Source organism: Episyrphus balteatus, chromosome 3 (assembly GCF_945859705.1).
Source record: "Episyrphus balteatus chromosome 3, idEpiBalt1.1, whole genome shotgun sequence".
NCBI lineage: Eukaryota > Metazoa > Arthropoda > Insecta > Diptera > Syrphidae > Episyrphus > Episyrphus balteatus.
The window spans coordinates 119,126,997-119,141,168 of record NC_079136.1 but is presented as its reverse complement, the minus strand read 5'-3'; the positions used below and the strand labels follow the sequence as shown (position 1 = coordinate 119,141,168).

General features: G+C 28.9%; 1 protein-coding gene across 2 annotated transcripts in view; it reads left to right on the top strand.

Moving 5' to 3' along the window:
• Positions 1-14,172, top strand: part of LOC129913107 (developmental protein eyes absent) — a 74,258-nt gene that overhangs the window by 38,385 nt on the left and 21,701 nt on the right. The window contains exon 1 of one of the 2 annotated variants that reach the window (XM_055991603.1): positions 13,167-13,297. The exons of the other annotated variant lie outside the window; for it this stretch is intronic. Coding sequence (XP_055847578.1) covers positions 13,226-13,297 — 72 coding nt within the window. The 5' untranslated portion in view covers positions 13,167-13,225. Of the gene's footprint in view, positions 1-13,166; positions 13,298-14,172 lie in introns of those variants that run through there. 2 annotated transcript variants of the gene reach the window in all.

Below are 14,172 nucleotides of genomic sequence, written 5' to 3'. Positions count from 1 at the left end.
GGTAGAACTAGAAGTTTATACAAATAAAAAAATTTAAAGTTTGAGAATTTCAGCCAGGGGGCGTGGCAACCGCCCATATCCGCTGAATTTTCATAAAATATTATAGAGCACTTATGATTATCGTAGAATCTTGAAATTTGGTGGAATGGTAGAACTGGTAGTTTATACAAAGAAAAAATTTTAAAATTTGAGAATTTCAGCCAGGGGGCGTGGCAACCGCCCATTTCCGCTGAATTATCATTAAATATTATAGAGCACTTCTGATTATCGTAGAATCTTGAAATTTGGTGGAATGGTAGAGCTGGTAGTTTATACAAAGGAAAAAAGTTAAAATTTGAGAATTTCAGCCAGGGGGCGTGGCAACCGCCCATTTTCACTGAATTTTCATCAAATATAGAGATTTTCAATTCTACAGCCATACCTTGCAAAAAGTAGTGAAATCACAACAAAAACATTACTGTTAAAAAAAGAGCCAAGTTCTCCTATGTTGAAATTATGCTAGCACAAAAAGTATTGAGATGTAAAAGTGTACCAAGTTCTAAAGTTTGGGTTCAAATTCGTATCAATAAAATTTTGATTGTTTACTTGGCAATTTTTTAAATAACTTTAAAAATCGGTAATTAAAAGAAAAATTGTCAAGAGAACAACCAAAATTTTATTGATACGAATTTGAACCCAAACTTTAGAACTTGGTACACTTTTACATCTCAATACTTTTTGTGCTAGCATAATTTCAACATAGGAGAACTTGGCTCTTTTTTTAACAGTAATGTTTTTGTTGTGATCTTTTTTTCTTCAACAGTTAAATAAATGAAATTTATATTGTAGATAGACAGGACTATATTTGTGCAAAATTTCAATCAATTTTGTAGTTACAATTTTGAGATAACGGTAAAATTAAGTTTTATTATTCAACAGGTTCTATCTTTTGATTTAAAGCAAATACAAACTTAATTTAACTTTATTGAGCACCCTGATGATGTTACCTTTCATTTGGTATATCACACATAACTGTACATTCACTACAAGCTACACAATGTTAAATTAAAAAAAAAACTTGCGAAATACCTCAAAACACCTGTGGAGATCTGTTGATCATAAACAGCCATTAGTGTGGGAAGTACCGTAATCTCAGTTTGGAATTTCGACATGGTTGGCTTTAAAAAATTCTAACTTTTTTTCTAGGCATCGCAGAAATAAGATTGAAACGTCATATGAAAGGTGAAACTATAAGCTTTTACATGATATAAAATTTTTTTATAGGTTGTCTAAAAAAAATTGATTCAATAGCGTGAGAACATAAAATTATATGTTTTTTTTGCTTTTTTTGATGAAAATTGATCGAGTTTAAAAAAATTCTAGCTCTTTTTGGAGATGCCTAATAGACATGATCGAGCTGAAGCAATAAGCTTTTAGGTGGTATAAAATTTATTATAGGTTGTTATATCAAAAATATGAATTTTTGGGTGATGGAAATGATTTTTTAACTTTTTTCATAAGAAATGATTGTTTTTAATAAATTATTTTAATACTTTTTGCACATTGTAAAAATTTAAAAATGGTTTTATTATTTAGAAGAAATATTTGGCTTTTTAATGGTATAATTTTTTTTGTAAGCTTTTAAAATAAAAAAAAAATTAATATAATGAGAAAAGAAAAAAGGTAATTTTTTTTTAGCTTTTTCTTGTAAATTATGATTGTTTGAAATAAATAAACACTTCAATTGACTCATATTAAAAGCACACAACCTGTTTTCTGACGACGTTATCACGTAAAATCATCGTCCGTAAAACGGCTTTACAGACAACTTCTTTTTTTTTCATTTTCGAGTGATCTAATTTATTTTTCAGTTTTTTCTTTTCAAATTTATCAAAATTGTCTTAAAATTAAAATACCTACAAGACATTTGAAAAGGGTTAAACTTTTGGTTTCTTATAGTTACTCGAATAATTTTTTTCCCATGAAATGTGTAATTCTGTCAAAAAATGACAAATAATTTTATTGGGGTCGCAAAATGTGCAACGAACCAGAACTTCGTCTGGGTCATCCTAATGAAGACACAATGGTTTCACCTTTGACATATTGATTTTAGATATATTTTTATCACTGTAGACATTGTGGTTGGGATGAAGAACCCGAATTTTGCAGAAAAATGTAAGGAAAATCGTTCGCAGAACCTCTTAGGGTTGATAAGTAAAAAAAAAAAAAAATGGTTGGGAAAGTGCAAAGTTCTAATAGAGAAAAAAAAAGTAAAATCAATGTCAAAATGAACCTGTAGCACAAACATGCCCTTAGTGTTCAAGTTGTTTGTATTTTAAATATTTTTGTGAAAGAAAACAAAAATAACTTCTTAAAAATGAAATAGAGCTTCAATTTTGAATTAATTTTGTATTTAAATTACATTGTAATTATTATAATACCTATAATTTCGGGATAACTAAAATAACAATTTAATTCATTACTGTCACGTTTTATAACCTAAATGTAAAAATAACACGCCGGGAGGCTATGTCAAAAACGGTTTTTTTTTCTCTATTCTCTAAAACCCTTATTTTAGGAAATTTTTGAAATTTGAAACTTTCCATCATAAATTGGGAAGAATCTGAAAGAAATTAAAAAAAAAAAAAATATATATTTCAAATAAATAAAATGCACGACTGGGTCGCACGAACTTGCTCTTAGAGTTAAAGTTGCTTACATTTTTAAGACTTTTTATACAGAGATTTGGAAAAAAAATAAAATTCGTTTTTTTAAAAAAATAAAATAAAGTCTGAAATCAGATTGCCCTTCAGAACAAGTATGCAGTTTTGATTGATATATTAAGATGCATTTTTAGACAAAAAATTTTTAAAATCGTTAGAGCCGTTTTTTAAAAAACTAATTTTTCATAAATAATTTTTTTGAAAAAAAGTTTTAAAATAAAATTGGTATGCCATTTTGTAGAAATCACTAATCAACATCTAAAACCAAAATTTCAAAAAAAATTCAATGTCCGGTTTTTGAAAATTTGATTTTTCAAAAAAAAAATTTCAAAATTTTTTTAAAATTCCAAAAATTATTTTTTTCGATATTTAATTTTTGGCTTATAGGTAGGTACTTGAATCATATAAATGCTTCTTTACAAAAAGTTTCGTTGAAATCGAATAAGCACTTTCGGAGATAATCGGATTTGAAAAAAAAAACGGTTGTATGGCAGGTACCGTTAATAATGATTGTCTTTAAGCTTATATTTGAATTTTTTACACAAAATCGTTGGAGCCGTTTTTGAGAAATTTCAATTTTACTAAAATCGGTATATGACAAGTACCGTTATTTTTGGTCATAATTCCAAAAACCCCTCTGTAGAGTCGCCAAATAATGCTACATACCAAGTTTGACATCAATCGGTCCATCCGTTTAGGCTGTAGCCTCGTTTACAGACAGACAGACTGACAGACGGACTTCCGGGACCCACTTTTTTGGCATTCTCTACCATCGTAATGTCATGGAAAAATGCTATCTCAACTTTTTTTTTTGTACTAATGCATAACTTGATATATAGTACCTATATCGCAAGTAAAAAGGGGTGAATCATTGAATTTTCAAACTCGAAATATGTCTTCAATTGATGTCAAAGTCAAAACCAAAATGCTGAAAAAAATTTTTGAAATTCTTAATTTTATTACGTAAGTTGGTTCGTTACTAAAACATTGTTAAAAAAGTTTGAATATTTTTTTTTAAATAGTGTAAAAGATAATGTAAAAGACCAAAAATCAGGTGAAAATTGACGATACTCCATTTTTGCCCCGTTTAAAAAAAAGATATTATCGATTTTTATTTCAATAGGAGTGCCTACTATAATAATTCTTTGCACTTTATAAAAAATAATATTTTTAAAAATTGTAAAACAGCTCATTCCTAGCAGTTAATGCTTGTTTCCATTTTTGATTCTTTTTTTTTTCAACATTTGCTGGATAAATCTTTATTGAAATTTTCATTACTAAAACATCTTTTTATAAAAATCAAAAAATCAATATTGTGTATTAAATAATATTTAACATACATGCATACTTGAATCAATAAAATATACATTTTTATCAAAATCCAAATAATTTTGTTAAAAATAAAAATAAGACCGCAAAAACGAGATTAGTTTCTCGCATTTTGCAAAATATTATTTAGTTGTAGGGGAGAGGGGGGCCAAATGTAACACTTTTTACTACAACCGATGGTACTCCTACAAATTTAAAAATAAGTCAACCCAACCTTTTTTAAATAAAAGAACCACATTTTAGCTGCAAGATCCAGCACAAATTTTTTTCAAAACCTAACGGTAATGTTGAAAAATAAATCTTCAAAAAAAAAATCTTGTTGTTTCAACCTACCCCACATACGGGGCAAAGTGTAACACATACCGGGGTAGGTGGTACCAAGAACTAAAAATAAGAAAAAAATAACTTTATTTGTTTATATTTATTTATTTTAATTAGTAATAATAAAAACAAACCTCAGTCATGAAATTTTTGTGCAGATTTGCAATAAAAAAAGGGATTACATCCAAGATTTCGGAGAAGATTTGACTAAAGTCTTAAATTAAAATTAATTGAATTCATAAATTGTTTTATAAGCTTTATAAATTCAAGTGTTGGTTCAAAATGTGTTTGCAATTCCAAAATAAATACAAATTCATTTACAAGCATTAATATCCAGGGTTGTTGGTTATACTAGGTAAAAAATTAAGAAAAAAGTGGGGTTAGTCGAAAAAAATCGTTACGTTGAACGTTAAAGTAAATCTTTCTTCCCTGAAAGTTGAATAAATATGCTTCAAACCGAGAAAGGTTTGAACTCTGGTACTTATTCAAAAAATTAGTTTACATTAGTTGATAACAAACAGCATTTGTTGTAATGCAAAATAAATAAAATAAACGAAAAATCACAATTCACGTGTAAAAAGTAAAAAAAGTCGAATGAATACATAATAAGAGGAGTATTTTATCTGAGTCACACTTAAGCAATCATAAATACCTAAGTGAACAAATCTATAAATAGGTTTTTGCATGTTACAACTTGCCCCGGAAAAATGTTACAACTAGCCCCAGCATGAAATTTTTCACACAAAATCAATTTGAACAAAAAGCGAAACTGATATAGACATAACATTTACACGCAATAAGAGTCAAAACACAAATGCATATTACAAAAAAACACTTAGCACTCTATTTTTTTCGGGTTAAGAGGTAGACCAAAAATAAAATTAAAAAAAAATTTACAAACATGCTTTTTTTGGACACCACTAGTATAACTATAACTACTCACCCTGTCATCTTATCTTTAACTGAAGTAAATGTGCCGGTAGATATGGAAAAATTGAGCATTTTTCTCCTTTATGCGTTTCTTAATATTGAAAGGAACATCGTCTTTTTTAGCTGTTAATTCTTACTCCTGTTACTTTTAGCCCCACTCTCCCCTAATATACAGCAACTACATAAGTTGTGGAGTCTCATTAAATTTGCCATAGCCACTGGTAATTAGTTATAATACATAATTATAATTTTTATTATTTTTGAAACTAGATATTTCTCAATTTAAAAATTAAAAATGGTTAAAATATGTAAATTAGTTAAAATTGATGGGTGAAATTTTTTTTCTTGGGTTATGAACCTATTTGAAGACTTTATTCATGTCTTTTTATCGAATCAGTAGTGACGAGCTCGTGCTGATTTTATGCTAATCGTTTTTTTTTATTTAGATCTTCTAATTTTTTTCTATCTTAAAATTAAAAAAAAAAAATAATAATAATAAAGAAAAAGACACGCTTGAAAGTAATAAAATTTGATGATAAATGCTTCCGATTGTTAGATATCAAAAAGATTGTATTTATTCTTCTCAAAATAATATCATTGAATTTATTTAAAGAAGAAGAAAAAGATGATGAAGAAAGAAAGAAAAAAAAAAAAAAAAAAACAAGACATGAACAATGTTTGAAATTTATTCATAATTTGTCAACTCTATTGAACCACTGACAGTTGCAATAAAAATGAAAAATTATTTCATGTTTTTTTGGTTTTGATTTTTTTTTTTTTTTTTTTTTTTTGAAAATAAAATATCAATTCTTTTCTCGATGCGATATGATTATGATGATGACTTTTTTATACAACTCAACGGGTTACGACTTCTACTTCTGACGCCTAGAGTCAGTGTGAGTTCTTATAGATTATGTTTTTTTGTTTTTTTTTTTTCAAATATGAATTTGGATATAAAAATGTAAGGTGTGGATGATATTATTCTTTAAAGAAGATTTGACTGGGTTGATAAAAAAAAAGTCAAGAAAAGACAAAGATGTTAATTTTTTAAAAGTGTCTACGAGTATTATGTTCGATATTGGAAAATGCATGGTGGCATAAAGTAGGTATCAATATCAAGAAATAGACTGTCTTTTTATTTGTTTTAAAGTTTTGATGTTGCAAAGAATCACGTGCCATCAGGGATTGTAAAAGAATGTTAAAAAAGTTATCGATAAAGTTGTTTTAATTTAACTTTCCTGCAAAATTGCAATACTCTCACCGAAAAAAAATTGTAATTTAAGAAAGCTGTGATAGTACCTATCATGTTGTAAGAATTTAATTCCACTATTTAAGTTAAGGGTTTAAAATTTTACAAATTAAAAAATGATAACACAAGAAATGTTAAGTTACTGCGTTTGAGGTAATTTCAAATCAATAAGAAAATATTATGTAAAATATGTTTTCTTGTATAAATTGTAGATATAAATTTTTTCAAAAATGTATTCATCATGACATTTAAGCTCTTTAAGAAAGAGGCCTCCAGACAAAAAATGGCCAATTGACGAAACGTAGTGAGTCAAATCGCTTTTCTCAAAAATGGTTTTATGATCGAATTTCCAACATGTTGTTAGGAATGTTTTTTTTTTTAAAAAGATTTTTTGTCGGTAGGCATCTTTAAAGTTTCAGTTTTGAGAATAATTGTTTTAATAACAAAAAAAATTATTCATAAAAAACGACTGGGTTGCAAACTTTCTCTTTGATTTTAATTGCTTAAATTTGGTAAATTTATTTCTCAATTTGGTAAAAGTAAACTTAAAAAAAAAGAGGTTGTCTGTAAAGCCGATTTAAGGACGATGATTTTACGTGATAACTTCGTCAGAAAACAGGTTTTGTGCTTTTGTTTAAAATGAGTCACTTATTTCAAACAATCAAATTTACAAGAAAAATCTAAAAAAAATACCTTTTTTATATTAATTTTTTTATTTTAAAAGCTTACAAAAAAAATTATGCAATTTAAAAGCCAAGTATTTCTTTTTAAGAATAAAACCATTTTTGAACTCGATCAAATTTCATTAAAAAAAGCAAAAAAAAAACATTTATTTTTATGTTCTCAGGCTATGGAATCAATTTTTTTGTTTGACAACCTATACAAAATTTTATACAATGTGAAAGCTTATTATTTCACCTTTCATATGACGTATCAATCTTATTTAAAAGATGCCTACAAGAGAAGTTAGAATTTTTTAAAGTCAACCATGTCGAAGACTGAGATTACGGTACTTCCCACACTGGTGGCTGTTCGGGGGGCAACAGATCTCCACTGGTGTTTTGAGGTTTTTCGCAAGTTTCTTGATTTAACATTGTGTAGCTTGTAGTTAGTCTAACGTTATGTGTGATATACCAAATGAAAGGTAATTGTATCAAGATGCTTATAAGAGTAATAAAATTTCTATCTGCTCTTGGTAAAAAGTTATAACCTATTGAATTCTAAAATTTTATTTTACCGTTATCCCAAAACTGTGTTTACGAAAATGATTGAAACTTTTACACATATAGTCGTGGTCATGGTCTATCATTACTGCATATATTTTATTCCTGTATCTATTAAAGAAAAAAAGATACAAATAAAAAACGATGAAGATCGGTTAAAAACGGTCAAAAAACGTGTTTTATAAAAACTTGTTTCTTCCGTTATTCAGTCAAAACTCACTAAACGATTCCAAGTTTTTGCACATGTATGCAAAACCTACATGTCCTATAAGTTTGAGATTTTTTGAACGCTCCGAAAAAAAGCTAAACACCAAAAATTACATAAAAATACCCCTAAAAAACAAGATGATTTTCAAAAATTCATATTTCGAAACGCAGAGTGTTGGAAAAAATTCGTATTAGACACCTAATTTTTTTTCCTCATCTTTAACCTGGAATCTTTAGAATTGTAAAAAAAATGGCCTTTACCCAAAATCATCATTTTGTCATAGCCCCAACACGTGTACAACGTTCAAACAAAACGTTATAGCTTAGTTTCAAATTTTTTTAGAATTTTTTCTTAAATGCAATTATTCTTATCTTAATCTCATCTATCTATAGGAAAAAAAAAAACAATTCTCTACAACTTCGCGTTTAGATTTTAGCCCAAATTTCATCTTTCCGTTTTACCCCTGTTTACCCTATTAAATGACGGAATTTTTAAAAATCCTTCATTTGGATTTAGCTTTAGGTTATTATCTTTCAAATAAGAAGATTTTTGTGTCTCTAAGGCTAGGCGCACACATGCGATTTTAGTCGCGCGATTATTTAGTCGCAAAAATGGATCACACGGATTTCAATGCCGGTGAACACACATGCTTCCCACGATTAAAAATTTGAAAATTGTGTCTACAGTCATTAAAATTGTTGTCATCTTATTTGCGACTGAATAATCGCGCGATCAAAATCGCATGTGTGCGTCTAGCCTAATAGTTTATTTTGAATTGAAATTTTTTGCCGCACTGCGAAAGTGCGAGAGTGTAACGTTAGAAAATGGCGTCACTTTTTTGTGGTGGCTGCCATGGACCATGGTTCATCGATTTATAAGACGTTATCACGTCAAAAGAAATTAGAACAAATTTTTAACAATTTTTTTTCTTAAAAACATTTGAGCTTTATAATAGAACTCAACTTGATTTTTTTTTTTAAACTAAGATGTTTTTAGAAGAAAACAATTGAAAATCGTAAAAGCTAGGTTATTTTATAAATATGTTCAAAAAATGTACAAAGGTAGGGTAAGGTGGTATAAGAGTGCGCATTTTAGACAAAACACCAAATAAAACAATAACAAAAAGAATTTAACTACTTTTTTTATATATAGTTTTTAGTTTATAATCAAAGCAACGAAAAAAACTTTAAACTGGTAACAAAAATGTATTAATTCAAAATTTATAAACAAAATACCACGTTAAGTCATTTGCGCACTCTTATACATCCTATTGTGTAAGAGTGCGCGGCTTAGTTTGTAAGAGTGCGCAGGTGTAAGTTCGCACAAAAGTCGCAAATAAAACTGCCTATCTTTAAATAAACAGAGTATTTTTCAATCCATCACTCCTTGCATGAGGAACAATAAATTTAGTCTTCGAATAATGGTTCCGAGAAAGTTTCAATATTTTCTAGTTACTTTCATTAGCTTGTTTTTTGTAAAACTTGTATTTGGTTTCTTTTTGGTTGGAATTGCTTTTTCTAGCTGCTGTTTGCTGGTATATGGACAAATGCCAGATATTTTGAAGCCTTGGATAGCATTTACTGCTCTTTTAACCCGCGCACTCTTATACATCATCATGGTGCGCACTCTTACACGTCCAGACATGTAATCGAAGAATATATATGTATTTCACAATGCACTTTATGACCAATTTTACGTGTTCCTCAAATCTTTCTTTTTGTCGACTTTTCAATGTACCATACTTTGTTCATTGTTATTTTTTGTTGTTAAGCAGAAAATTTAATTTGTTTGGCAAGAAAAATTGGAAAAAAAAGTGCTAAAAAACTTAAACTTAAGTAGCACCTCTGTTTACAAACACATTTGCATGAAATTTTGACAGCAGATCAAACTCACTTAGATCTTTCCAAAATAAGTGCATTCAGTTTTATATTCCCTTTCAAATCGTAGAAAATCGCTTTGCGCACTCTTATCAACCGCGCACTCTTATACCATCCTACCCTATGTCCACCACAAGATGGACCTTGTACAAAAAAATAACAATTTAACTTTTTAATCAAAATCGTTTTGGAGAAAACTACGTCGAAAACGTTATATGCAGGGCCGTCTTTAACTAGCCTGGGGCCCTTGAGCACACAAGAATTTGGGGCCCTTTTGGAAACTAAAAGAAGTTGACTAAAAGGCAATGGCTGGTTAAAAAGGGGTGCCAATATATCGTGCCATATAAAGTATGTACCTAGTGGCAGGGGGGTGCCAATTATACGTACCAAAAACTTATACTCCGTATCCGTTATAAGTTTCAGTTTGAAAAATTGATAAAAAAAGAACTCAAACGGATTGATAGATTTGCTTAAAACTCGATACCCACATACGATTTGTACGAGATAATTTGAATGTCTCCTTTTTAACGGATATCTCCAATATAAAGTTTTTGAGATATTGCAATTTTTTAAAAAACGGCTAACGATTTTGCTTTGAAAAAAAAAAAAACTTGTAATGCTGCAGATAAGGTCGCACTTTTTGAATGAATAAAAAAAATATTTTTTTTTTACCCTTATTAACCCCCTAGCAATAGAACCGATTTCTTAATGTAAACTACTCAACCGATTTCAATGAAAACGATTTATACTGATTTTAAAATTAAGAAATCTTTTATTTTTGGATTTTTTTGAAAATCAATTTTTTTAAAGTGATTTAATGAATTTTATTTGTCAATCATCAAATACGAGAGCAATTGGCAATTCAAAGTGAAAAAATGTTTGGGGGTGCCAATTGACCAACCATTGAAGAATGTAGATAATGAAAGAGAATTTGTTTATTTTTTTTATTATAAATAAATGAGGCTTATTAGAACAATAGTCATAAAATTCAGTTTTGAGCCACGAGAGATTTTAGATCAGGGTTTTTAAAAAACAACGATTTTTTGAGTGCCATCTATTTTTGAGTGTAGCTATCAGCAAAAACCTTTTAACTGATAGCTTGTACCGAAAAAGTTGTCTAGAATTTTTTGTAGGAAATTTTGTGTCCATTATATGAGCGGAATTTTTTTTTTCGATTAAATTGCAATTTTTTTCGACTTTCGACGAATTATTAAATAAAGATGTTTTTAAATTTGAAGCCAAGAATTGAAAAAAACATGTAGTAAGAATCTACACAAAACATTTTTTGATATTTTCGCTATTAAAAGTTAAAAGCAAAAAATAGTAGGTATATTTTTTAAATTTATGTTTTAAGATTATCGAGATATTCATTAAAAACCGTTATTTTTGCAAGATTGGCAAATTGGTTGATTGTGTAGACCGGGGCGGTATACTAGTGGTAGATGACTTGTAAGGGTACATTGGTGTAGGTTGCTATCATGTTACCAGGCTCCGGTTTTGATAAATTTAACAGTAGACTCGCGGTTTTCGAGTTGATCAAATAATTTTCAAGGAGAAAAAAAAAAGTTAAGGTGAGGGTTGTCCACAGGTATTCCGAGTTCGCATACACAATCGAATGCTGTTTCGACGACCAAGTCACATTGTAACATACCTACCTAAAAAAGTGCCAAAATTTCTATTGAGCCCTATTGAAAAATCAATGCACTGTAAAATATCTTTTTCGAAAACCAAAATTTCAGACACTATCGAATTGCTGTTGTAGCTCTTAAGTCTCCTGAGATCATCAGAATTTTGCTAATTTTGTTGGAGAAGGGTTATTGGTTTGTATTAGAATCCCTTTCTTCGGACTCCTAGCAGTTTTACACAGGTTAATCTTCAATAAGTAGGTACTTATGTAACATTTCGGAAACTGCCAAAAAGTGTACCGCAATAAATTGTCATTAACGCATCATTGCTAGAAACATGACAAATACTTAATAAATCTTACAATTGTTTTTGTTCCAACTAATTTACTAAGAAAAACACCAAAAAGTCACAATTTCTTCCAAAGAATGTAAACAAATGCTTTGAATGTTTTGAAAATTGAAACCCGCAATTCTGGTTGCTGTGTATATAAATGTAATTCAATATTTAAAAACAACTTTTTAAAATTCCAATATAATTTTAAAATAAATCATAACAAAAACCTCTCTGTTTCGTATGTAATTTCTTTTTTTTTTTGCATCATCTTTCATTTGAGTGAATTTAATTTGAGTATAAACTCAATTTTCATGGTGATCTCTCTATCCACCAACACTCATCAAAATCATTGAAAAAAAAAAAAAAAAATACCCAACAACCAACCACACAACAATTCTCCCTCCAAATGGATAATGGCAGCTGAAAATAAACCCTAAATCAACCCACCCACCTTTAAACAATCTGTGTGTATTTTTGTATATGTGTGTGTGTATTTTTACCTGACATATACTACCTACTACATATAAAAAAAAACCAACATAAATGGCAGTACCTACCATAGAGCGGGAAACTGGATTTAAATAAAAAAAAAAATGCGCATGCGGATGTCGCAAAGAGTGAATTATGAAAGATAAAGGGGCGTTTCTCTTGCATTGAATCTATCTTTTATACCTCACAATAATTAAAACACACACAAACAAACAATCAAATGGAAAAACAAGTTTTCCCAGTTTCAAATATGTCTACACACACACACCCTTAAACCAAATCCTGTTCGATTTTATATTTGTATTGCGGTGCGCAAGCGAAAATTCAATCTGAAGAATACAAACAGTCATTTACCGTAACACACCCTTCTCCTACCCTAATCCACACTTCACACGATTCTATCTTATTGTGTGTATCTTTTCCAAACAACCAGCAATCCACTCGTATACGTTTGAGCCTCAGTTCGATTTTGAACCTCAAAACGGTTGATTCGAGAGGCAAAAGACATAATATAAGATACTTTCGGGCTCCGTGTGCGGAAGAGAGATTATACATTTTTTGTTTGCATCCATCGGATTAATCGAAAATTTACACCGAAGAATTAAAAACAAACACAAACCCGACGGGAATCCTAATTTTTGTGTTTTTTTTTTTTTAATTTTTATTTTATAAAATTTTAAATTAATTTGTGTTTTGTGATAATTCAATAATTCTATAGTGAATTAACGAAAACAAAAAAGATTTTTTTACATACCCCTTTTCCTCTCCCACCCTACCACAAAAAAAGTGTTTATTTTACTTTAATTTATTGTGTAAGTTTTAATTAAATTTTAATTACACTTAATTTTTTAAATTAAATGATTGATTAAATTATATAAAAAAAAAAAAAATCAAGAAGAAAAACAATTTTTTTGTAAAAAATTCCTAACTCAAAGAGTATGGTCACATTAATGCCATACAGTTATTCTGCACCAAGATGTGGATTAATAGATAAAATGATTGAACCAAAGGTATAGTGAGTGTGAATTGTTGTAATTTTTCTTTAATTAATTGTAACTTTATTTTTGTAGTGTTAGAAAAAAAGGTTAGAAACAATTTCAAAAACATTGCGGAAGAAAAATTCTGTCTGATGCATATTTTGATGTATATTTCTGTTACGCGTTACATTTTGTCAAGGGAGTTGGAAGATTATTTGTAAAAACGACCAAATGGTTTAGCAAAATTTGACAAAAACTGACAGCATTGGAAAAAATAAATGCAATGAAAAGTTAGATATTCAAAAATGAAATCAGTTGGTAACGCATTAACGCCCACAGTTTTGACTAAAATTTAATATTGTAAACAAAAGTGGGTACTTGAACTGTTTTATTATTAAACTGCATTTCCTTTCAAAAAAAAAAATTACAATTTTTAAAATTGGGATTCTTGAGGTGAAACTAGTTATATAATTGTTTTCAGGCTTAAAAAAATAAGGTTGATAAAAGTTCTCCCAAACCAAATCATGTGTTTAGAAAGTGCGTTACACCGTAACAAAATGACAGGCAAAACTGCTTAATTTAAGAAATTAATCATGAAAAAATTTCCAAACGGACCATTCATACCAATTTACTCATATTTTTCACCTTTAGATAACATGAATTTCAAGCTTTCGTAATTTTCTGACGATCCAAATAATATTGACAGCATTTTATTCCTTTTATGCATAAGAACAATTTTGACAATTTAAGAAGAGCTCTCAATAGAATAAAGCTATTAACGTGGGTTATGGAATGTTTGCTGGTAAATACACAAAATCAAACTGTCAACATCATTGCAGAAAAAATAATAACGATATTCTTTGGTGCCTTTATATTCAAATTTTTGACATAATGGTTTCATGGTTTGG